General features: G+C 38.2%; 1 protein-coding gene across 1 annotated transcript; it reads left to right on the top strand.

The window, feature by feature from the left end:
* The first annotated feature begins 10,217 nt into the window (after nt 1-10,217).
* On the top strand, nt 10,218-19,809 carry LOC307006007 (uncharacterized protein). Its single transcript, XM_079626592.1, has 7 exons — nt 10,218-10,307; nt 10,789-11,122; nt 11,284-11,394; nt 11,556-11,665; nt 12,153-12,363; nt 12,929-13,054; nt 19,703-19,809. The coding sequence occupies exons 2-7, from the start codon at nt 10,858-10,860 to the stop codon at nt 19,723-19,725; spliced, it is 846 nt and encodes a 281-aa protein (XP_079482718.1). The 5' UTR covers nt 10,218-10,307; nt 10,789-10,857; the 3' UTR covers nt 19,726-19,809.
* The last annotated feature ends 689 nt before the right edge of the window (nt 19,810-20,498 follow it).

Raw genomic sequence — 20,498 nt, 5'->3', positions numbered from 1 at the left:
TAACACAAAAACTACCCAAACACTGAAAAAATAACCCCCAAAAAAGGGTCAACCCAGGATTTGGGTAGAAAAAAATAACCCAATATTACCAATATACATCCTTCTGAACATTTGTAGATTTGTACTGTTCTATACTATCATGAATATATTCCAAATATACTGCAATATTGGCGCAATCTTTAAAAAAACAAAAACATTATATATATATTTATATTTATACTAATAACCAACAGATGGCCAATATACAACGAGAGAAGTAGTCAGCAGTCACATTGGACTTGCCGGGAACATACTCGACTGTAAACCAGAAAGCCAGAGACCACCGTGTGATCTTCCCATTGGTATCATTCATCTTTTCCAACAACTGGAGAGATAGCCTATATCTTATCCTATATAAGAGCTTTATGGTCCGTTTCTAATTTGAACTCCCTTCCCAGTAGGTAATATCTCAAGTAGTCTAGGGCCCATTTAACTGCCAAACACCCTTTCTCTGGTGTAGAATAGCGAACTTCCCTTGGAAAGAGTTTGCGGCTAATGAAAGCCACAGGCCATCATACATGATCTATAAGCCTCTGAAAGGTGGCTGGTGCCCCATGCAGGCCAAAGGGTAAAACTCGGAAATGGAATAGCCCCCATGGTGTCCTGAATGCTCGTCAGAATCAATGGTCATCAGGTATTTGGCTTTGCCCAGTCAATCAATTAAGGCATCTATATGGGGTGTAGGATATGAATCAAACTGTGATACAGAGTTCAAGTACCGGAAGTCAATACAAAATCAGATACTCCCATCCTTTTTCGGTACTAGGACCACCAGATGACACCACTCGCTTAGAGGGTTCAATAATTCCTTATCTCAGCATAACGTTCACTTCCTCCTTCAAGGCGTCTTGGAGTCTCTCAGGTATTATGTAACTCAAATGTCTAACAGCTGAATCAGGCTTTAATATCAAGTCAAGTCACATTTATTTATAAAGCACTTTTTACAATACAGATTGTTTCAAAGCAGCTTAAAGGAGATAAAAGGAAAATAATGCAAACAAGTTTGTTTCCAGAAGAAAATAGCATCACAGTCCAGCTTAAGTTCAGTGATGTTTTTTAAAAAGTTATTAATTTAGTTTATATATATATATATATAGCGCTCTGGAGTAAACCGTGATGTCATCGTACAGCTCAGTTCAGTTCTTGTATAATTGTGTCAATGCAGGCAGAATGCAGATCAATATTATTGTTGAATATTAAATTAAATGTAAAATTGTATGTCTCCAACTAAGCAAGCCAAGCCAATGGCAACAAAGGTGGAACAAAGGTGGAAAAAAGGTGACAGTGGCAAGGAACCAAAACTCCATCAGGTGGCAGAATGGAGAAAAAAAACTTTGGGAGAACCCAGGCTCAGTCGGGGGGCCAGTTCTCCTCTGGCCATGATATAACATCATGAGGATATTCAGAGAAGATTTCAGGGGTACATAGAGCTCTCACCTGGGATTGCTGATCTTCAGGCAGATGCTCCAGATTGATATCTCAAGCTACTGGTTGAGGCAAGTGCTGGGGCCTCATTTATAAACGTTGCGTACGCACAAAAGAAGGCGTACGCCGCTCTCTACGCAATAATTGGTATTTATAAAAAGCAAACTTCACAGGAAAATGTGCGGTCCTTCATGCAAGCTCTGACCCAGGCGTACGCACAAAAACGGGTGAAATGAGAAATGGCGACACCGTCGGCAGATGGAAGAAACACGTGAAAGTGTGTGAAACTGTAGACCGTTGTGTAAAAGAAATGGCAATACTGCCTCTCATAAATAACATGAAGACTTCGCAAAGCAAGTCGTATAATTAACAGCCTACGAACACCCGTTCGATCGATCTGCAGTGTAAAACAAACAAAATCAAACGAAAATTACAACAGAAATGCAAATTAACAATTTGCAATTTGCAAAAAGAAAAGTGAAATAAGTTCTGCAATAATATTGGCATGTTATGCAATTCATCCTCATAAATAATATGGTAAACAGAACAAAATGTACAAAACTGATATTCTCGTCAATGTGTCCGTCTGGCGGAGCAGATATAGATGCAATTAGATAGACAGATAGATAATTAGGGAGATGTATAGATAGATAGATAAATAGATAGATAGATGTATTAATTGTCCACTGGGGAAAGTTGTTTTCATAGTAAAAATGTCTTCATCAGCTACGGAGTATTCATGCATATGCCTTAGTTTGTTTTATTTTTGATAAAATAACGTATGATATGACGTATGTCTCAACCATTCAGAAAGCTGCAAGAAATTACATTTGCACTGAACTATTTCCCATTTCCACCTAGATTATAACCGACATCTGTAGCTTGTCAGATGCAATTAAATGGATGGAAATAAAATGCCCCATCACAATGCGTAATGACGCACCATGGCTGATCTTGTCCGACCATTTCTTTTTTATTTCGGCCACGGTCCGAGGTTGTGAGGCTACAGCATTTACGGCGTCTGCAACCTTTTGCCACTCAAGTGTCTTTTTGGCATTAGTATGCCCACACTGTGCCCTCCAAACAAAAAATTTCTCCTCTTTTCCACCTCGCCAACAATAACTTCTACTTCACATTGAGTGAAGTTATGTTTTTTTTTATTTCCTCTCTGTGTTTGCCATGATATGAATATTAACTTGTGGGCGTTTCACAGACTATTTATGGGCAACTATGGGCGTGACATGAAGCCGCAAAAGCTGCGCTACATTTAGAATTGATTGTGATTTATTAAGGGAAAACTGCGTAGGATGTGCATGCGCACAGTTTTATAAATCTGAATATTTCTGTGCGTACGCACGTCCTATGTTTCATCCGTACGCCACTTCTGACGCAAATCCTACGCAAAGTTTTATAAATGAGGCCTCTGGTCCTCCCATTACCCTTCCTCCTTCACCCATTGAATCAACATAACTTGTGCTCTCAGGTCGAGATACCCAGTTATTTAAATGGTTTACATGAAGTACTCGACTAGCACGATCTTGCCCTGGAGTGACCACTTCACACGTGGTGGGGCTTAGCTGGTTCTTGAAATCACTTGCTTACCATCCTCCAGCAACTCTACTCCAACAGCTTACTCTCCTTACTCGGCAGCATCACAAGCAATTTTTCTCCGACCAAAGAACCCTCTTACACGTTTGGTCATACCATGCTTTTTGGTGCTTCTGGGCCTCCATCAGGTTTGTTTGGGCCAATGCCCTCATTTTCTCCAGACGTTCCCTCATTTGCAAGACATAAGACAGAATCTTATTAGGCTCACTCTTACCGTGGTATCCTTCCCAGACTTCTTTAAGTAATGTCAGAGGTCCCCGGACTTCAAGCATTTGTTTTAACGTCTGATTAAATTGTTCGGTGAGTCCATCAGTTTGAGGTTGGTAGGTTGTCGTACGCAAACTCTTGATACCCAGCAACTGGTAGACCTGGTTCAGGAGATTGGACATGGTCCCTTAGTCACTGAGAATGTTGGCAGGCAACCCAACTCTGGAAAATATCTAAACTAAACAAGTTGCGACATATTTGGCTTTGATAAACTTTAAAGGAAATACCTCTGGGTACCTCGTAGCATAATCGGTGATCACCAGTAGAAACCGGTTACCTGCATGGCTCTTTTCCACCAGGCCAACGATATACATGCCCAGCCTTTTGAACGGTGTACTGATTACAGGAAGGGGCTGGAGGGGCACTCTCGATGGACGCTTGATAGATACTTACTAAAGTACTGGGCAACATCCACTTCCAGACAGGGCCAGTAAGTGTATTTTGATTCTTGCTGTGGTTTTCTTTTTCCCTAGGTGGCCAGCCCAGGGAACTGAATGGCTCAAGTGAAGGACAACTTCCCCTCCCTGTGGTACCACCAGCTGTTTCACCAATCTGATGGTAGAGTATGCCCTAGACAAATAAATAACACTCACCCTTGTCTTTTGTGAGTCCTCTCCCCTGCATTTTCCTCGTTTGCTTTCTCGCAGGCAGCAAGACTGGCATCTTTCCATTTTAATTGAATTATATTGGTAGGCAGCTGAACATGTGGTGTCAATCGATCAATCGGGAGGCATTATATTCAAGCTTTGCTTGTCGCTTTTGGCTTGGAGATTAATTTTTATTTTGGGGATCTCCAAGTCTGCAACATAAAATGTCAGTTGAAAGAATCTGTATTGGTTCCTCTTGGCTGCTTTAACATATCTCTTGATACCACCACATTGCACTGTTGCGAGGGCTGGACTAAATCTAGGAGTACTGGTAAATCACGACCCAAAACTATGGGATACAGAAGATTATCTGCTACCCCTACCTCTAACAGGTAGGTTTGATCTTCTACCTCAATAGGTCTGCAGTGGGCACTGTTCTTTCCTTGCCATGAATGCAGAAGATGGGTAATTTATTAGAGGACCTCATTAAAGATGGAGCCACAAATTTCCTGCTCACCAGGGTCTGGTCACTCCCAGTATCGACTAGGGCCTTTAGTTTTTTACCATTTACTGTCACTGTAATTGTCTGTAGCAGTACATTTGGCTTTTTTACTTTTGCTGCCCCACCACTAGGAACATAGCATAAATAAGCAAGTTTAGCTGAATTGTGTGCATAGGCTGGTCTTGTGTCCGCACTGGAAACAAACGGCTGGTCCTCTTAAAATTCTATGCGGTTTAATTTCTGGAAAATCACCCTTGGGAGACATACCCGATCCAGCCACTGGTTTCTGATGGAACTGGGCCCGTCGAGACTCACTACCAGTTTTCCAGGCCCAAGGTTGATTCTTCCTCCTTGCAGCCACAAAGAGATCAGCCAATGACAAGATTTCTGCTGCAGTCCCAGGGTCCCGTTCCCAGACGACCTAGACCTGGAGTTCAGGAGAGAGCATGTGAAGATACTAAAATTACCATTTCACCCACCTCCTTGCCGGTTTTCTCCCTGGGTCTAATCCACTTGACATAGAGTTCCTTAAGTCTTATATACAGTTATTTTGGACTCTCGGATGGATGGACATCTAAAGAGTGAAACCTCTGTCTACACTGTAAAAAATGTGGCTGCGATTAGTTAAAATTTGTTGAGATAACTTAAATATCCAACTTAACCAAACTAAACTTAAGTTAACTAAACTTAATATTTTAAGTCAAGCTTGAACACATACTTTTTAAAGTTGAAACAATGTTGGATTTTAAGTTGTGCTAAATAATCGCAGCATTTTTTTTTTACAGTGTATCTATATACATTTTGTGGAGTAAAAATGTCCAAATGTGAAGTAAAAACATTAATAAACTGAGTAAAATGACATTGTGAAAACAAAAACAAAAAAAACAATTATTTTGTTACAATATTACATTTTTTTGCCTGGGGTCTCTAAGACTCCAAACAGCCCGACTGTAAACCACAAACGAAACGCGCACAAGGGTTAAAGTGGTGGAACATAGTTCAGAACAAAGTGCAGCCATACCAGGGCATTGTGTATCAAAAAGTTAAATGAAAATAAATAAATAAATACAAATAAATAGAATGAAGAAAACATTATATCTATATAACAAACAAAAAAACAAATAACAAAATGGCAAATATCAAAAATAACAGTGCATACAGATGTCATTTAAAGGGTTAAGTTATGTTTATGCACTAAACAAGACCAATAACCTTGATTTATTAACCTATTAACACAGTATAATCCATTTTCCCATGATATATGTACTTACAAGGCTTGGACTTTTGACTAAGTATACAAAAAATTATAGATCTCTTGTAAGATGTGTTTTGTTTGGATGATTCTAGACCTTCATGATTATGTGGATATATATATGTCAACAAAAAAATCTTATTATTAACATGAAAATGACCTTTCTTTGGGAGGGTTTGCCTTTGCCATGCTTCCTGGAAGTAGGGATAGGAAGTTGACAGCCTCATATGACAGGAAGGAAGTGAATACCTTTTTTTTCTTCTTGAAATCCTTTACTTGGTTGTTTGCTTGCATGTCATTGAGACATTAAACATGGATAACATCTAGAAAAATACTTACAAAAGGAAAATGACAACTATCCACTGAGGCAACTATAGTTGCCGGTGGGCTTAAATGGGTTGGTACAAATCTTGCATAGTGTGCCTTTAAGCTTGAGTTTAGTCCTGTCTAGTTGTTTGTCGACAGCACTGTAAGCTTGGTTGGTTGTTATGTTCTGTGTATTAGAATTCTGAGTATTTTGAGTATTTCTGTTAGTTTGAGTTTGTGATTACAGTTTTTCTCGATTGCTTAAACACATTTCTTGAAACTATGCCTCATATTCTCAAAACAGTAAACACAAATCCATAACGTCTCACCCAATTCCCCAAACATCCTATTTTCAGGTCAAAATGAAGCTCTACACTCAAAACCATTCACTATTGCTGAAAAACCAAACTTTGTCCTCAGACTGGACACACAAGCCATCAAAATCACACACACTACAACATAGTCTTACACACTGGTGTAATAAATTCAAAACAATATTTCCAAAACTGTTAAGTTGTGTTGCTTGTGGTTCCCCCCCTCACAAACCTTTTCACATGATGAACACAAAAGACACAACCAATGGATACATTGGCATAATCTTTATTCATTCATGTACTCTTGTAAAAGTACTTTTTTTTTTTTTTTACTCTCTCCTCTAATTTTTTTTATATATATATTTACTTACGTATGTGTGTGACCATCATATGACAGTAATAGAGCACACACAAACCTTATTCAAATATGGAATTGTATTGGAATGGTAAAGGTCGTGACAGGAGGGCCTCCACTAAAGGATAAAATATGATGAACAAGTCTAAGAATGTTCCACGTATGGTTGAAAAATCATCATTGGCCTGGAAAGATAACAGTCTGGGAGTCAAGACTATAAAGGAGGAAGGATGCTCTCCCTTCACTGTCACTGTTATGGTGGTGAGGAAGTACGAACCCAATCGCAGACAGTAGTCAGGGCAACACGATTTATTAAACAAATAACAGGGAAAACAAAACCCACGAGGGGGCAAAACATAGACAGGACAATGGAGACTAACTAGACTGTGACAGATAACTACAAGAAAAAACAAACAACTAATACAGGCAATGGTGCAACAGGACAACAGCTCTTCACGAGATACTCACAGACTGACAAAGGTTTGACAAGGATTAACAATGAACCGACACAGGAAAGCAAACACAAGGGGATTAAATAGGGAGACTAATGATAACATAACAGGTGACACAGGTAAAGCAATAAAGACGAGACTAATGATAATATAACAGGTGACACAGGTAAAGCAATAATGACAAAACGAGGATAACAAGGAGGGCGGGGCTAGAAGACGAGACAACACAAGCACATGGCCCAACAAGGCCATGTGTTTGCACATAAAACATGGGTCTGTCATGATCCTGCCTCAAGACTTAAAGAAAGACAAGGACTAGATGGCAGAATCATGACAGTCACAATCTGCAGGCACTCTGTGTGACTGTACGACTGCTGGCCTTTTCTTGGTAGAAAATAAACCTCATCAAAGACAATGGGAAATGTTTGCCTCTTATTCAGTGACAGAAATGTGTTTGCCACCACACCTCCCTGAAGCTTCTGATGATGGAGGTGACGATGAAGTGGCTCAAATTCTGCCTTACTCATAGCCCAGCCTCCCTCATAGTCATATCATGGACAAGGACATGGTCAACTAAAGTGGCTTGAATTTCATCCGAGACCACTTGTCTTCTTGCCCTTCCCCTTACCTTTCCTCCTCCTCCTATCCCTCCTCGACTTCTTTCTTCATGTCTTTCTGGATCTATTGTTCCAAAACTAAATAAACTGATTCGGGCCCTTTTATATCTATCTATTGAAGGATCTGATTGATGTGTGTTAAATTTTGACTCTTAGTGTTTTCACCTGGGCAATTGTGTGCTAACTGAGCTAAAGCTGTGCTGACTTGAGTGAACAATACTGAATACTAGTGCTTTCTAAATGACCACATGGTGTAGGCAATGAGAAATGAAGGGATTTGTGTTTATAGTTTAGGGAAATGGGTGTGCTTTTTGATAAATGTCATTATGGTTTTGAAATTTTAGTTCAAAAGCCTGGTTATAGTGTTTAAGCAATCGAGAAAAACTGTAATAAAGCTGCATTTAGAACCTGTTTCTTCTCTGCTGCAGCCCGGACCTGTGACAGCTACACTATGTTCATATTTAGGTATTATTTTTTATACTTGAAATAACTACTTAAACTCTTTACCTTTTAAAAACATTTGATTTTAGCTTCATGCATCCTTTTTTTAATCAACATTTGAATGTGGGTAAGATGAATAAAAAATCAACATTTTAAACAAAAAGCGGAGAAAATTCTATTTTTGTCAAAAACTTTGTCCGAATGGGATTCAGAATGATGATCAAAACACAGATGGAGTAGATCGAGTCCAACAACACCACCAAAGCTTCATATTCGTTTCCAGTAATGTTGGGCAGTTTTGAATTCATATGTTCAATGTATGATGATCACGTTATTTTATATTTGCTTAAGCTAAAGAAAGGGCATTCAACCGAGACTGCATTACTGTCGGTCACAGAAGTCCTGCGGATCACGAAAGCTCATCAGTTCTCATTCTCCTGGATCTGTCTGGTGCTTTCGACAATGTGAATCCTCAGATCCTTCTGTCCACCCTCCCATCACTGGGCATCACAGGAACTCCACTCCACTGGTTTGAGTCCTATCTCACAGGTAGGTCCTTCAGGGTCACATGGAGAGGCGAGGTATCCAAAGCACATCAACTGACCACTGGTGTTCCTCAAGGTTCAGTTCTTGGACCCCTCCTCTTCTTCATTTACACCACATCACCGGGACCCATCATACAGGCACATGGTTTCTCTTACCATTGCTATGCTAATGACACACAGCTCTTCCTCTCATTTCAACCAGATGATCCGACAGTAGCTTCACGTATCTCAAGCTCAGCATGGATGAAGGAACATCACCTGCAGCTCAACCTGGCAAAGACTGAGCTTCTAGTCTTTCCTGCCAATCCATCTCTACGGCACAATTTCACCATTGAGCTAGATTCATCCTCAATCACTCCATCAAGGTCGGTCATAAATCTTGGAGTAATATTTGATGATCAGCTGACCTTCACAGACCACATTACAAAGATCATGCAGGTTTACACTACACAACATCAGGAAGATCAGGCCTTTCCTAACTAAGCATGCAACACAACTTCTCGTCCAGGCCCTGGTCATTTCTAGGCTTGATAACTGCAATGCTCTTCATAGCTGTACAATTTCAGCACCCCTGTGAAAACCTGGATAGCTGGAAAAAATTAAGTCAATGGCGGGGAAAGAGTAAAGTACATTTGAAGTACATTTTTATGTACACTACTAGTGGTCTAGCCTACACAAATTCAGATACTCAGAATTAGGAACATAACTGTTTTCTCTATAAATCTATATTTTCAAACAATGTAGGTTTATAGGACAGTATGTAAAACTATTTGATAATGTATTTATGTAATTAATACATTTGTTCTATATATTTAATATTTACTATGTATTTAATAGGCTCCTCAATCAAAAGAATAAACACAACTACAAGCCAAAATACTTAAAATAAAATACTTAAAATACATTTTTATAGTATTTTACTTTTAAGTACTTTATATCTCGATCAAAAGATTGAGTACAAGTATAGGCCAAATATACTTATAGACTTTTCTCTCAGTATAAGTCAAGTATACTTAAAGGATAATTCCGGTATTTAACACCTTGAGTCTATATTGTAGTTTGTTTTGGATGAACAAGAGTGGTGGACAACATTTTTTTGACAATGGTTCCTCTCTCGAGTTTTTGACTATAAAAGAATTGGCCATGGACCCATTTAACATTGGAGTCAATGTGCATGTTCGAAAATGCAATTAAAACAGCCAATAATGTTCGTTTACAAAACTGTGCAACTCACCGAGTGATTAGTGATGTTAGTTGATGTTCCAGCTACTCTTGTCTATACCCCCCTAATTGTATCTTTATTAACTTATATTAGTAAAAATATTTGTTGCACTGCTGGAAACATAGATGTGGGTATTACAGTTACTGTTGCAAAAGATTCTGATAACAACCACTAACATCTTTACTGGTGACTGACAAAGAACTAGCCTAGTTATTTTTGTGAGTTTTTTTGTTGTTGGTTTGTTGTTACTTGTATTTAGTTTCTTTCTTCTATTCTTCAGAGTCTGAAGAGGAATTAAAACGTGAGAGAATCTCAATACCCCCACTCAACAGTGATGAGGAATGGTCATCTACCAGAAGCTCCACGAATCCATCTGTAAGCTATGTAATGCATCTCTAAATTAATACAATTGAGTGCATTATTGCTGCACATTTTTCAGCAGCGTAGTTTCAGAGGTAGTTTTTCCATACATTTATCCCATAGGGATTTAAAAATAGTCTCCATTAAAGTGGTGTTGCAAGTCATGAACCAAACCAATCAAAGCTATGAGGTGAATCACAACATTACACACTTTGCGTTATGCTTGTTTCGGTTTTCTGATTGGTGAAATTATCTGAATAGCATCATGGGAAATGTAGTTCCCTATCAGTTGGTCACTATGATTAATGTCAGACCGACTTATAGGAATCTCGCTAGAGAGGCCAATCTACTTCGAGGTGTGTACCAGTCGTTTCCTTTGGTGCTCCCCACGACGATCAGTTGTCGATAGCTGCATCGGAGGGTGGGTCGTTCCTTCAGGGACGTTTTTTACCACAAATTCCTCTGTTAACAAACTATTTTTTTGTTTATTTTATAGTGTGACAAGACAAATGACAAGACAAAAAAAAAGGCAGCAGTCCAAAGCTTACAAAAAAGGAAAAATTTAATGGAAATCCTAAAAGAAAAAAAAAAAGTTGTCCAGAGCAGTTATGAAACATACAATGAGTATGTCCCCATGGCTGTGCACAAGGAACTGCAAGACAAGTACTACAACATCAAAAAAAGGATGCGAGAGGAGGAGATGAGTGATGAAGAAAAAGAGAAAAAAATTAAATGTTTAAAAGAAGAGAATAGGGACACGAAAGCTGAACTGCAGCAACTAAGGCGGTTAAACCTTCATCTCCAAGAGGAGCTCTTCCAAAACAAAAAAAGTGAGCATTTTCAAACTGGTTGGCTATTAATTTAACATAGATATTAGATCATCATGTCCTTATAAAGAATTGGACACTTTTAAAGGCAACTTATAGCCTGTTATTTTTCTATTTTTATTGCAACAAAACTACAAAAACTGTTGCTTAATCTGATATTACAGTAACACAAAAGGAGCCACATACCTCTTATGCAGGCCACACTCCACTCCCACAGCAGCCAGTTCACGGTCCAAAAGAACCAGCAGAGGACCAAACGGCTACAATACTCAAAAGTGAGCATTTCAAAACTGTTTGGCTATTAATTTTACATGCATTTTTTTAAAGTTCTTAGAAAGAATTGGATCCATTCAAATGTAAGTTATAGGTGGTGATTGATAAAAACAACTAATATAGTTATTCTTGGTGTGAATGGGCCTTTACTCTGATATTACAGTGACACAAAAGGAGCCACAGACCTCTTCTGCAGGCCACACTCCCATCCCACAGCAGCCAGTTCACGGTCCAGAAGAACCAGCAGAGGAGCAAAGACACAGGGATGGCAAGGTATTTTGTAGACTGTAAAACAAACTCTACATATTCCTATCATTTTAATGCGAAGCAGGGGAGTCCCGAGAAGCCAGGTTATCCCTGTATACCCTTACAAAGTTTTTTATTCAGGTGTGGTATTAGTATACTTATTTAAAACTAGGGCTGCACAATTAATCACAATGAAACAGCATGGTAGTCATACATTATAAATTCATAATACAATTTTTCCGGATCTTATGAAGTCATAATGTTCCTCATTTAAATAATACCCGACCACGGAATACGCAAAAAAGTACATACTTCTCCATCCATCGTGGCCGAGCCAAGAGTCAAGGCCACGGAGGCTAGTCCTACATGACTCCTCAAACTACCTGCATCGCCATGGTCCCCTGAGCTACCTGCTACCTATTGGTGCCAAGTAATCAGTAAAACCAATATAATGGTCGACCTCTACTTTTAAATGAGCTAAAATGTTCTTATGCATATATTTTTTTTTTTTCAGGATCTGGGACATGGAGTCATGATACCCACAGAAAAATGGGACGTCGTGAGGAGAGTTGAGGGTGACTCGAAATTCTGTAAGAGCCTGGCTGTTGTTATATGGGGTACCACAGTCCTCAAACAGAGGAGCGTTACCGGCATGAAATGCAACGCTAAAAAATCTGCTGAGGCAAAACCACCTCTGAGTCCTGAAAAGATATCAGCTGTCAAAGGTAAAACTGTCAGATTTAGCTAGAATATAATTAAATCTCAACACAATGCGCTGTGCATTATGTCACTGTTTAGCAACATTAATGCACGCGTCGCCTCCTCCTGAAGTGACTCACCGCGTGCATTGCATAAAACATTATTTTCAAGCCGCATCCTCGCTTCATTCTCACATGTTATTGATTGCCTAAAATGACAACCGGGTTTATGTCCAGCTGGAGCAACCGGCCTCTGGAGCTTTGTGGTTCTGTGTGCTCTACCTCCTTAAGTTGTCTCTGTATGACTTCAGATTTGACTTCTCAAGCATCATATGCTACTTGATTTCCTGTGTGGTCAGATTTAAAATGATTAAATTATGTTTTAATTACTCTGAGAAGCATCCTGGTGCTTCTTTTTTCCCAGTTCATCCTCGAATTATAGTCATTCCATTATCACATTGTACACAAAACACTTTGTATTTACAAATTATTTGTTAAATCATTAGTCATGATCAGTACTTGAATTAAAAAATGTATTTATTTATTTGTGTGTGTGTGTGTGTGCGTGCATGCATGTGTGTGTTCCAAACAGAGTGTCTGTCTCAGAGGCTGAAGGAAAGGGGTCACACCTCAGAGGACATCAATAAGCGCCTCCTAAGTGTCCGAAAATACCTGGCTGAGAAGATCAGTGACATAAACCGGACAAAAACTATTAGTGGTAAGTATTTAAATACCTATTTCTTAATGTAATAGAAATGTTTAGGGCTGCAACAACGAATCAATAAAATAAAATTATTAAAAGAGTTGGCAACGAATTTCATTATCCCTAATGGATGAGGAATTTATACTTGACGCTCGCAGGTGTACTATTCTCTGACACGACAGGGTGCGACTCGGTGTAATTGTCCTAAACCATCAGGAATCAGCGGTGAGAAGAAGTAAAGGTACACTCGTGAATGTTTATTTTAGTAAAAATTTAACAATTTAACTTAACTGTATAAAAAAAACAGTACAACAAATAAATCTAGGAATCAAAAAAATTATATATGAATAATTTAAGATAACAATCTCTTTAAAACTTAAAGATGACGGCATCACTGTGCCCAGTGTGCTTGTCAAACTCAGTAAAGACAGCAGGGTCGCGTCGCAGTTCCAGATGTCGATAGTAAAGCTGATTGTTTGCACATCTTTTAGTTTACATGAACTGTGTTCACGCTGTTTCAGAGATGTATTTCCGACCAGGCAAACTGTACCGGGGCTCCAAATGTTCAATGAAGCGGCAAAATCCAACGTTTTTGACAACTGACAGTGGCTGGTAATCCAGAACAATAAACTCGATAATTTTGTCGGTTATATTGCCAAACAGCGGACATACTGCTAGCGCGTGCATTTCTATTTCTATTTCTATTTCTTATTTCTATTTGCTTGTGGCGACACAGCACAACTCCCTGTGTTGCCGCGGGCAACCACTGTTTAGAGCAGCGAAGAAGACTTGATCTCCGATTTGCAGCGTTAAGCAAAGCTAGCGTGCAACAATAACTAGGTAACGTTATTGTTTATGAAAATGGTATTGGATCGGTACATGGGTACAAGTACTCGCCGATACCGATTCCAGCTCACGAAAAAGAGCCGAATTGTCCATCACTAAAACGAATGTGTGTGCGCCTTTAGGCCTATATAGCCTAATTATTTTTTTATTGTTCTTTGAATTAGTCAATTATTTTAAATAAAATTAAAATCATTAATTATTTTTTTATTACATAATGATTTAATTTCTATTGGCTTAATTTGGCTATATTTTTCTAAATAGAGTCAGCTCTTCAGATATATGCGAGCCAGCTACCGACGTTCACCTACAAGAGCCGGCTCTTAGATCAAATTAAAATTAAATTAATCCATACAGTAGGCCTACGTGCACCTGCCAAAAAAACAAAAACAACTGTTTATTAGATCTCATGGCTGAGGAAGAAAAAAAGGTTTGAAAAAAGTCCCAACACCTCTTTTATGGAGATAACTTATGAGCTGGTGCAGCAGGTCTCTTCTCTTGACTGCATCTTTAAGGACATTAAGGACAACTGCTATGGTACTGAGTGTTCAAAAAGAAAAAAGAAGCAAATATATATGAAAACCTTTGTTCCTTTTATGGATTAACATATAACTATAGGCATATAAAGTGACACAAAATCACTATAATTGTTATCCAACCTTTTAAACAACTCTTATAATGGGGAAAATCATCAATGAACATTGGATGGACAAAAAGAATTGTGGAGTAGTTCTATTCCATTGATAACAGGTCATTCATGAGAGAAAAAGGTATTCATGTATCATGGGCATGTGACACACTGCCACATCAAAACCAAGGCGACAGCACTTCCTGGGGCCTTTATCCTAAGTATTAGGGAATTGGCCAAGAGTACTGATTAAAAGTTTTTACTTCACCATTAATGTGTTGACCACATTCCCCACTCACTGATGGAAGTCAATTACACAGTAAATACTATGCACTTGTTAGATTTACATAATAGAGTATGTTGTTATTTCTATATTAAGAACTAATGATCTATCATGGACTGCACATGGTTTCTCAATGCCAGTGTATCAGCTGTAGTCTCAAGCTCACATCAGCTGACTCAGCTGATCCACGTCTCTTCAGGTATACGACGCCTATCACAGAATCCATAAAGAAGTCGCGTTTCTCAGGAGCTAATAACCTTCCTCCATCCCCAGCTCCCCGTCTCGTCCAGTCAGTGTTTGGTCTTTCCCATTTGAATCAGACTAATTTCTCAAATTATGTATTCATAAAATTATTGAATTGCATGTATATGCAGGGAGTTTTAGCCCAGAACAGAACCATACCGCCAATCCAAACTATGCAATTTGTCAATCATCATTGACGCTATGGTTCTGACATGAAAAGAAAAAACCCTTAACAATCAGGCTTGTACATTATAAATCTTACTATATCTAATTTGAAATTATTATAAACAAAATTTGATAACATGATCCAACAATGCTACATAAAAAGGTTACATGTTAGCATTTTTTGGAATGTATGCAATTTATTTAATTGCACTTTTATTGCAGTTTTCTATAAACTGTTTTTGCTGTGGCACTGTGGCAGAATTGACCCAAAACAGAACAGAAATAAAGGCATAGTAAATCATTTCTGAGTAAATTATAATAGCACATAAAGGAACAAAGGTTTTCATATATATAGTGGTTAAGTGTGTGTCCAGCATTACTCTGCTATCAGCGGCTCAAACCTCCGCTAACTCTACAATGACGTTCTGGAATCAGCAACGGAGGATGGGTTTAGATGCGCAAGGAATTAGTCCTACATACAAGAGCGTTTTAATGACAAAAACTTTACAAACGTCTTGAAATACATCATCTGAACAATATTTCGAGGTGTGGTAACTGTAGTATAAGCGGAATAATTGACTCCAGGCCGTTGAATTATTAGAAAAATAATGCACACCCGAGGTGTAACTCTGCTTCGTGTCGTGACCGCATTACCACCTCGGGTGTGCATTATTTTTCTAATAATTCAACGGCCTGTCGTCAATTATTCCTTACTTAATTCACACACACACACACACACACACACACACACAAACTAACTACTGTAAATAGCCTACATTTAAATGTGTGGAGGGAACTGACAGACTGACATGGAGATTAAAAGAACGTGAAGTGAAGTGACGTCATTGCGCGTGCACGTGAGGGGGAGTCAGATTCTGGCAGGGAGTCGAAAAAATTTGGCACAACACCGGCTCATTCGTAGTACCCCAGAGTGCAGTCTGGACGATGGGGCGGGGCGACACGTGTCGCTCCGCCCACCCCCAATTTAATTGGCTTATTATACAGCAATCTTATTGGCCTAGATGATTCAAGCCTGAGCATGCGCATTCTTTATGTACTATTTTGTGAATGATTTGTCCATATTAAAGAAATATTAAATGCTAACTCTAATCGTATCTTATTATCGGTTTACCATGGTAATTTTTGTTAAGATCTATTGGCTAATGTTTTATTGTTAAGACACAGAATAGACAAAGTTATTGTTTAAAAACGAACGCTTGGTGACAGCACCTCAGTGTAGGCTAGAGTTGTTTTCATATTTCCATCAGGGTCGGTGGATCAGCTCAAGCTCGGGATTTTACGCAAATTATGATGAATCGCTGTATTAAAGGGTTAGTTCGCCCATTTAAGACATGAGGTTGTATGCAATCCTTACCTGGAACGTGCGCAGTGTGGTCGTTGACAGCAGCGCGGATTGATAGAAATGGAAAGAAAATAGTGCCGATTAAAACTGAGGTATGAATTTTGTCTGGCGTGTTTTTTGTGATGTAAATTAATCAAGCTTTGAAACGCAAATAATTTTTTCACGTAAAAACGCAGTTTTGTGGCCCCGGAAACTAACCAGGACTACTTTCTTGAAAAACTTCCAGCGGCCAGAACTCTGACCAGAGAGGTGACCACAGAGTGGGTCAGTGTGTATGCACTATAGTGCTGGTAAGGATTGCATACAACCTCATGTCTTAAATGGGCGAACTAACCCTTTAAAGGAAAGACATTGACAAACCCGAACGCAAGCAGCTGATTTAAAATTTTAAATTTACATTTTTTAAATTTAAAGCTCGACCGTTTTTTGTTGATTTTTTTAAACGAGATTAGTTCTCCAATGCTTGCATTTTTTGGCACAAAGTGCAAATAAAATGTTTAATGGCAAACTCATATTTCCTTGTTGTTTGCCTGTTAAAAAATAGTTTCCAATATTAACACTGGCATAGGCTATCTGTAGCCTAACTATTAAAAAAAAAACACCGCTGTAAATCTTTGCATAGGCCTATAGCCTAACATTAGCCTACTTCAAATAGTTACTTATTTATACCTACTTAAATTGAGCACATAAATAATAATATTTGCTATAGGCCTAGATCGACATAATAATATCTGTTTTAGTAGAATCACTTTTTCACTTGTCACTTTTCAGTACTGCAGGTTTTTAAATTATTGTCTTATTTGTCGCTTTCGGAACTGTGTCTTACTAAAATACAGTGAATTATCATTATGTAGGCTAGTGTAAAATCCCGAGTTTGTTTCTATTCACCAATCCTAATGGAAAATTGAAGTAGCATAAATTGATGATGTAAAATGATGCAGCCCTGCATGACATTCGGAAAATATTGTCTACTATCAGCCTAATAGGCTATCTCTCCTTGCAATGCTAGTAATTTAATGCAGTCATGATCATTGCTCACTTAAAGTGCCATTGACTTATCTGCTGGGTAAATTAATAAATATAATTTAGCTAAATCTAAAACATCGTATGATTTATATCAGCAACATATTTCTTTATATCGCCCAGCTCTAAAACTGCTCAATATCAATGCTTAGGCCTATATTACTTTTTGTAAAGCTGCTATAAAACGATGTGAATTGAGCGCTATACAATTTTTTTTTACTTGACTTCACTTGATATAGACCTAGGTATCGTGGCCACGAATGAAGAATTCGTTCCCCAGATTTAGCAGCACGTATAGGCTATTACACGACGGTCTGCATTGAAGGGATTGTTTGTTGTACAGTAACTTCATTTAACTTATTATTTCGTATTAACTGTTTAACTCGTATTAAGTTAATAAAAACATTATTTAATTGATCGTTACTGAAATCGCCATGCATAGTAGCCACGGCCAAACTGCGTAGAAGATCATTCATAAACTCGCAGTCTCGCACATAAAGGAATGCGCATGCTCATGCCTCAAGTGTCTACTCCAATAAGATTGCTGTATTATAAACCAATGAAATTGTTGGTGGGCGGAGAAGTGTCGCCCCGCCCCATCGTCCAGACTGCACTCTGGGGTTACTCGCTCATTCGCGAACGACCCATCATTACTCTCGATCAGTTCAAGTACAAAAAAACAAAGTCTCTCCATTTCAGAAGCAAAAAATAAATAAAATCAACCAATTCCACGAATCAAAGTCTTTTGAGTCTAAAAAACAAAAGAAAATGGGAAATATCCTACCAGTTGATGGTTTAAAATTACGGTTCAAATGGGAAACGGGTCCAGGAGCACTGGTCAGCTCGTCGTTTATGCACATTTAACAGCATCCACTTGACTAGGCAGACGATTCATCTCCAAATGATTATTTATGGCACAAAACAGGATACACTTGCCGATCACGTTCACATAGGAAAAAAACGGAGAACAAGAAAACCCAGCCTTGCAAAACACAAACGTACAATAACTAATTTCTGATTGAACATTTCTATAACAAATCATATACATGCGCATCTCAAATTACATATTAACGTTAATCCAACTTTTCGACAGTTGTTTAACACATCGACACTTAAAAATCACTCATTGTCTCAACTCATGATACAATGAGTTGATAACATTAGACGTGGTAGCTTTAGCCCACGGCTAACTAACGTGCTCGAGCTGTGAGCTACTCCTCTCTGTCACTCACCAAAACGAGATTGCATCACATATTCACTTAAAAAATATTATTCAACACATATCAACAGTCTAGGATCCTCTTAAAGGAGAACTCCGGTCAATTTTAACATTGAGGTCAATTTTTAGTAAATTTGGAGTGCTGTCAATACAGAGAACAACGACAAAAATCGGTGTTGCCTACACTGTGTTATCCTCTTTTAAAATGTGCACCCCATTGACTTCAATGGGGTCTAATTTTGAACCTGCTTTTATCCTCTTAACATCCTTATGTTAAGAGATTGTGTGTGAACAGACCACACAATTGATTTCGGTGCATACCTAACCTGAACTATCTGTTTTATAATTTAAAACCTACACCTGGAGAAGATTAAATAAAAGATGACTGTAATGCTGAACATTACATGACTAGTGGACAAAGTTTACAAAGATCTTGAATCTGCGCAAAGTACGCCCAAAGATGTTGAATGAATATATAAATATTTATACCATGGTCTGGGTGAATACTCGATTCTGATTGGCTGCAGGGTGTCCGTTAAAAAGTGATAGAGGACACCTAAATAAACTGTCAGGCGTAACCAAGGAAACCAAGTTATTGTTTGTAACTTGTAACTTTAGATTTCGATTGTAAAACTAATTAAAATATAAACTAATGTTTTAAAAATGTGTTATTTGGCAAGTGACCATGGTATAAGCGGGTTAATGCCCTTCGAGGTGTCCATTGTCAGGTCCTCCGCTGCGCGTTGGCCGGTTCACACCTCGCCGTCGTCCATTAAAACCTGACAATGGACACCTCGTCGGGCATTAACCCTTACGTAATGTATAGATAATCTTATATACTGGTAATGTGGTTTAAGAGGTACATTGTCCTAATGAATTCTCCTTTCTTTTTGCAGGTCTAATCAGTCAGCCCCAGTGAAGCCACACAATGTACCAATGTAAAAGAAGAATTGTGAATAATAAAATGTAATAATAATGTTTTGTGTCCGATGTTTATTTCCAGCTGGGTTGAGTACAAAAGCAGGTCTTAATGTATATCATTTTAATTTCAGGTGCATGTTCTTCATTCTTTGCTAAACAAAACCTGTGCTGTAAGCTATTGAAAAGTTGGTGTGCAGTTTATATCAATTGTGTATAATTGTAGTAATAATTCAAATTAATTTATTAAAAACTATAATTAATGTCCTAATTATTAATAGCTAAAAGCATGTAACCATTAAACATACAAATCTTAACCAATACAACACTGTAATGGAAACCATTAAATATGTGCAAATCAAGACCAATACAAATTTGTAATGAAACCATCAGGACCAATACAACACTGTAATGGAAACCATTAAATATGTGCAAATCAAGACCAATACAAATTTGTAATGAAACCATCAGGACCAATACAAAACTGTAATGGAAACCATTAAATATGTGCAAATCAAGACCAATACAAATTTGTAATGGAAATTGGAAACCTATACAAACCAATAGATCCTAATGGAATATGGCCCAAAACACACTACGTAATGGACACCATTTCGTAATGGTTTTAATGGTTAACAGCTGATGGTTTGTAATGGTTTTGTAGTGGAATCCATTAAAATTTCTGTAATGGTTTCTATTGTTTTTTTCAGCAGGGTAGTGATGTTAGTTGATGTTCCAGAAACAAAAAGTGTTGCGAAATACAGTTTCTGTCGT

This window comes from Phoxinus phoxinus (genome assembly GCF_949152265.1).
Source record: "Phoxinus phoxinus genome assembly, chromosome: 10".
NCBI lineage: Eukaryota > Metazoa > Chordata > Actinopteri > Cypriniformes > Leuciscidae > Phoxinus > Phoxinus phoxinus.
The sequence above is the reverse complement of the archived record's forward strand: the minus strand, read 5'-3'. Positions and strand labels throughout refer to the sequence as shown.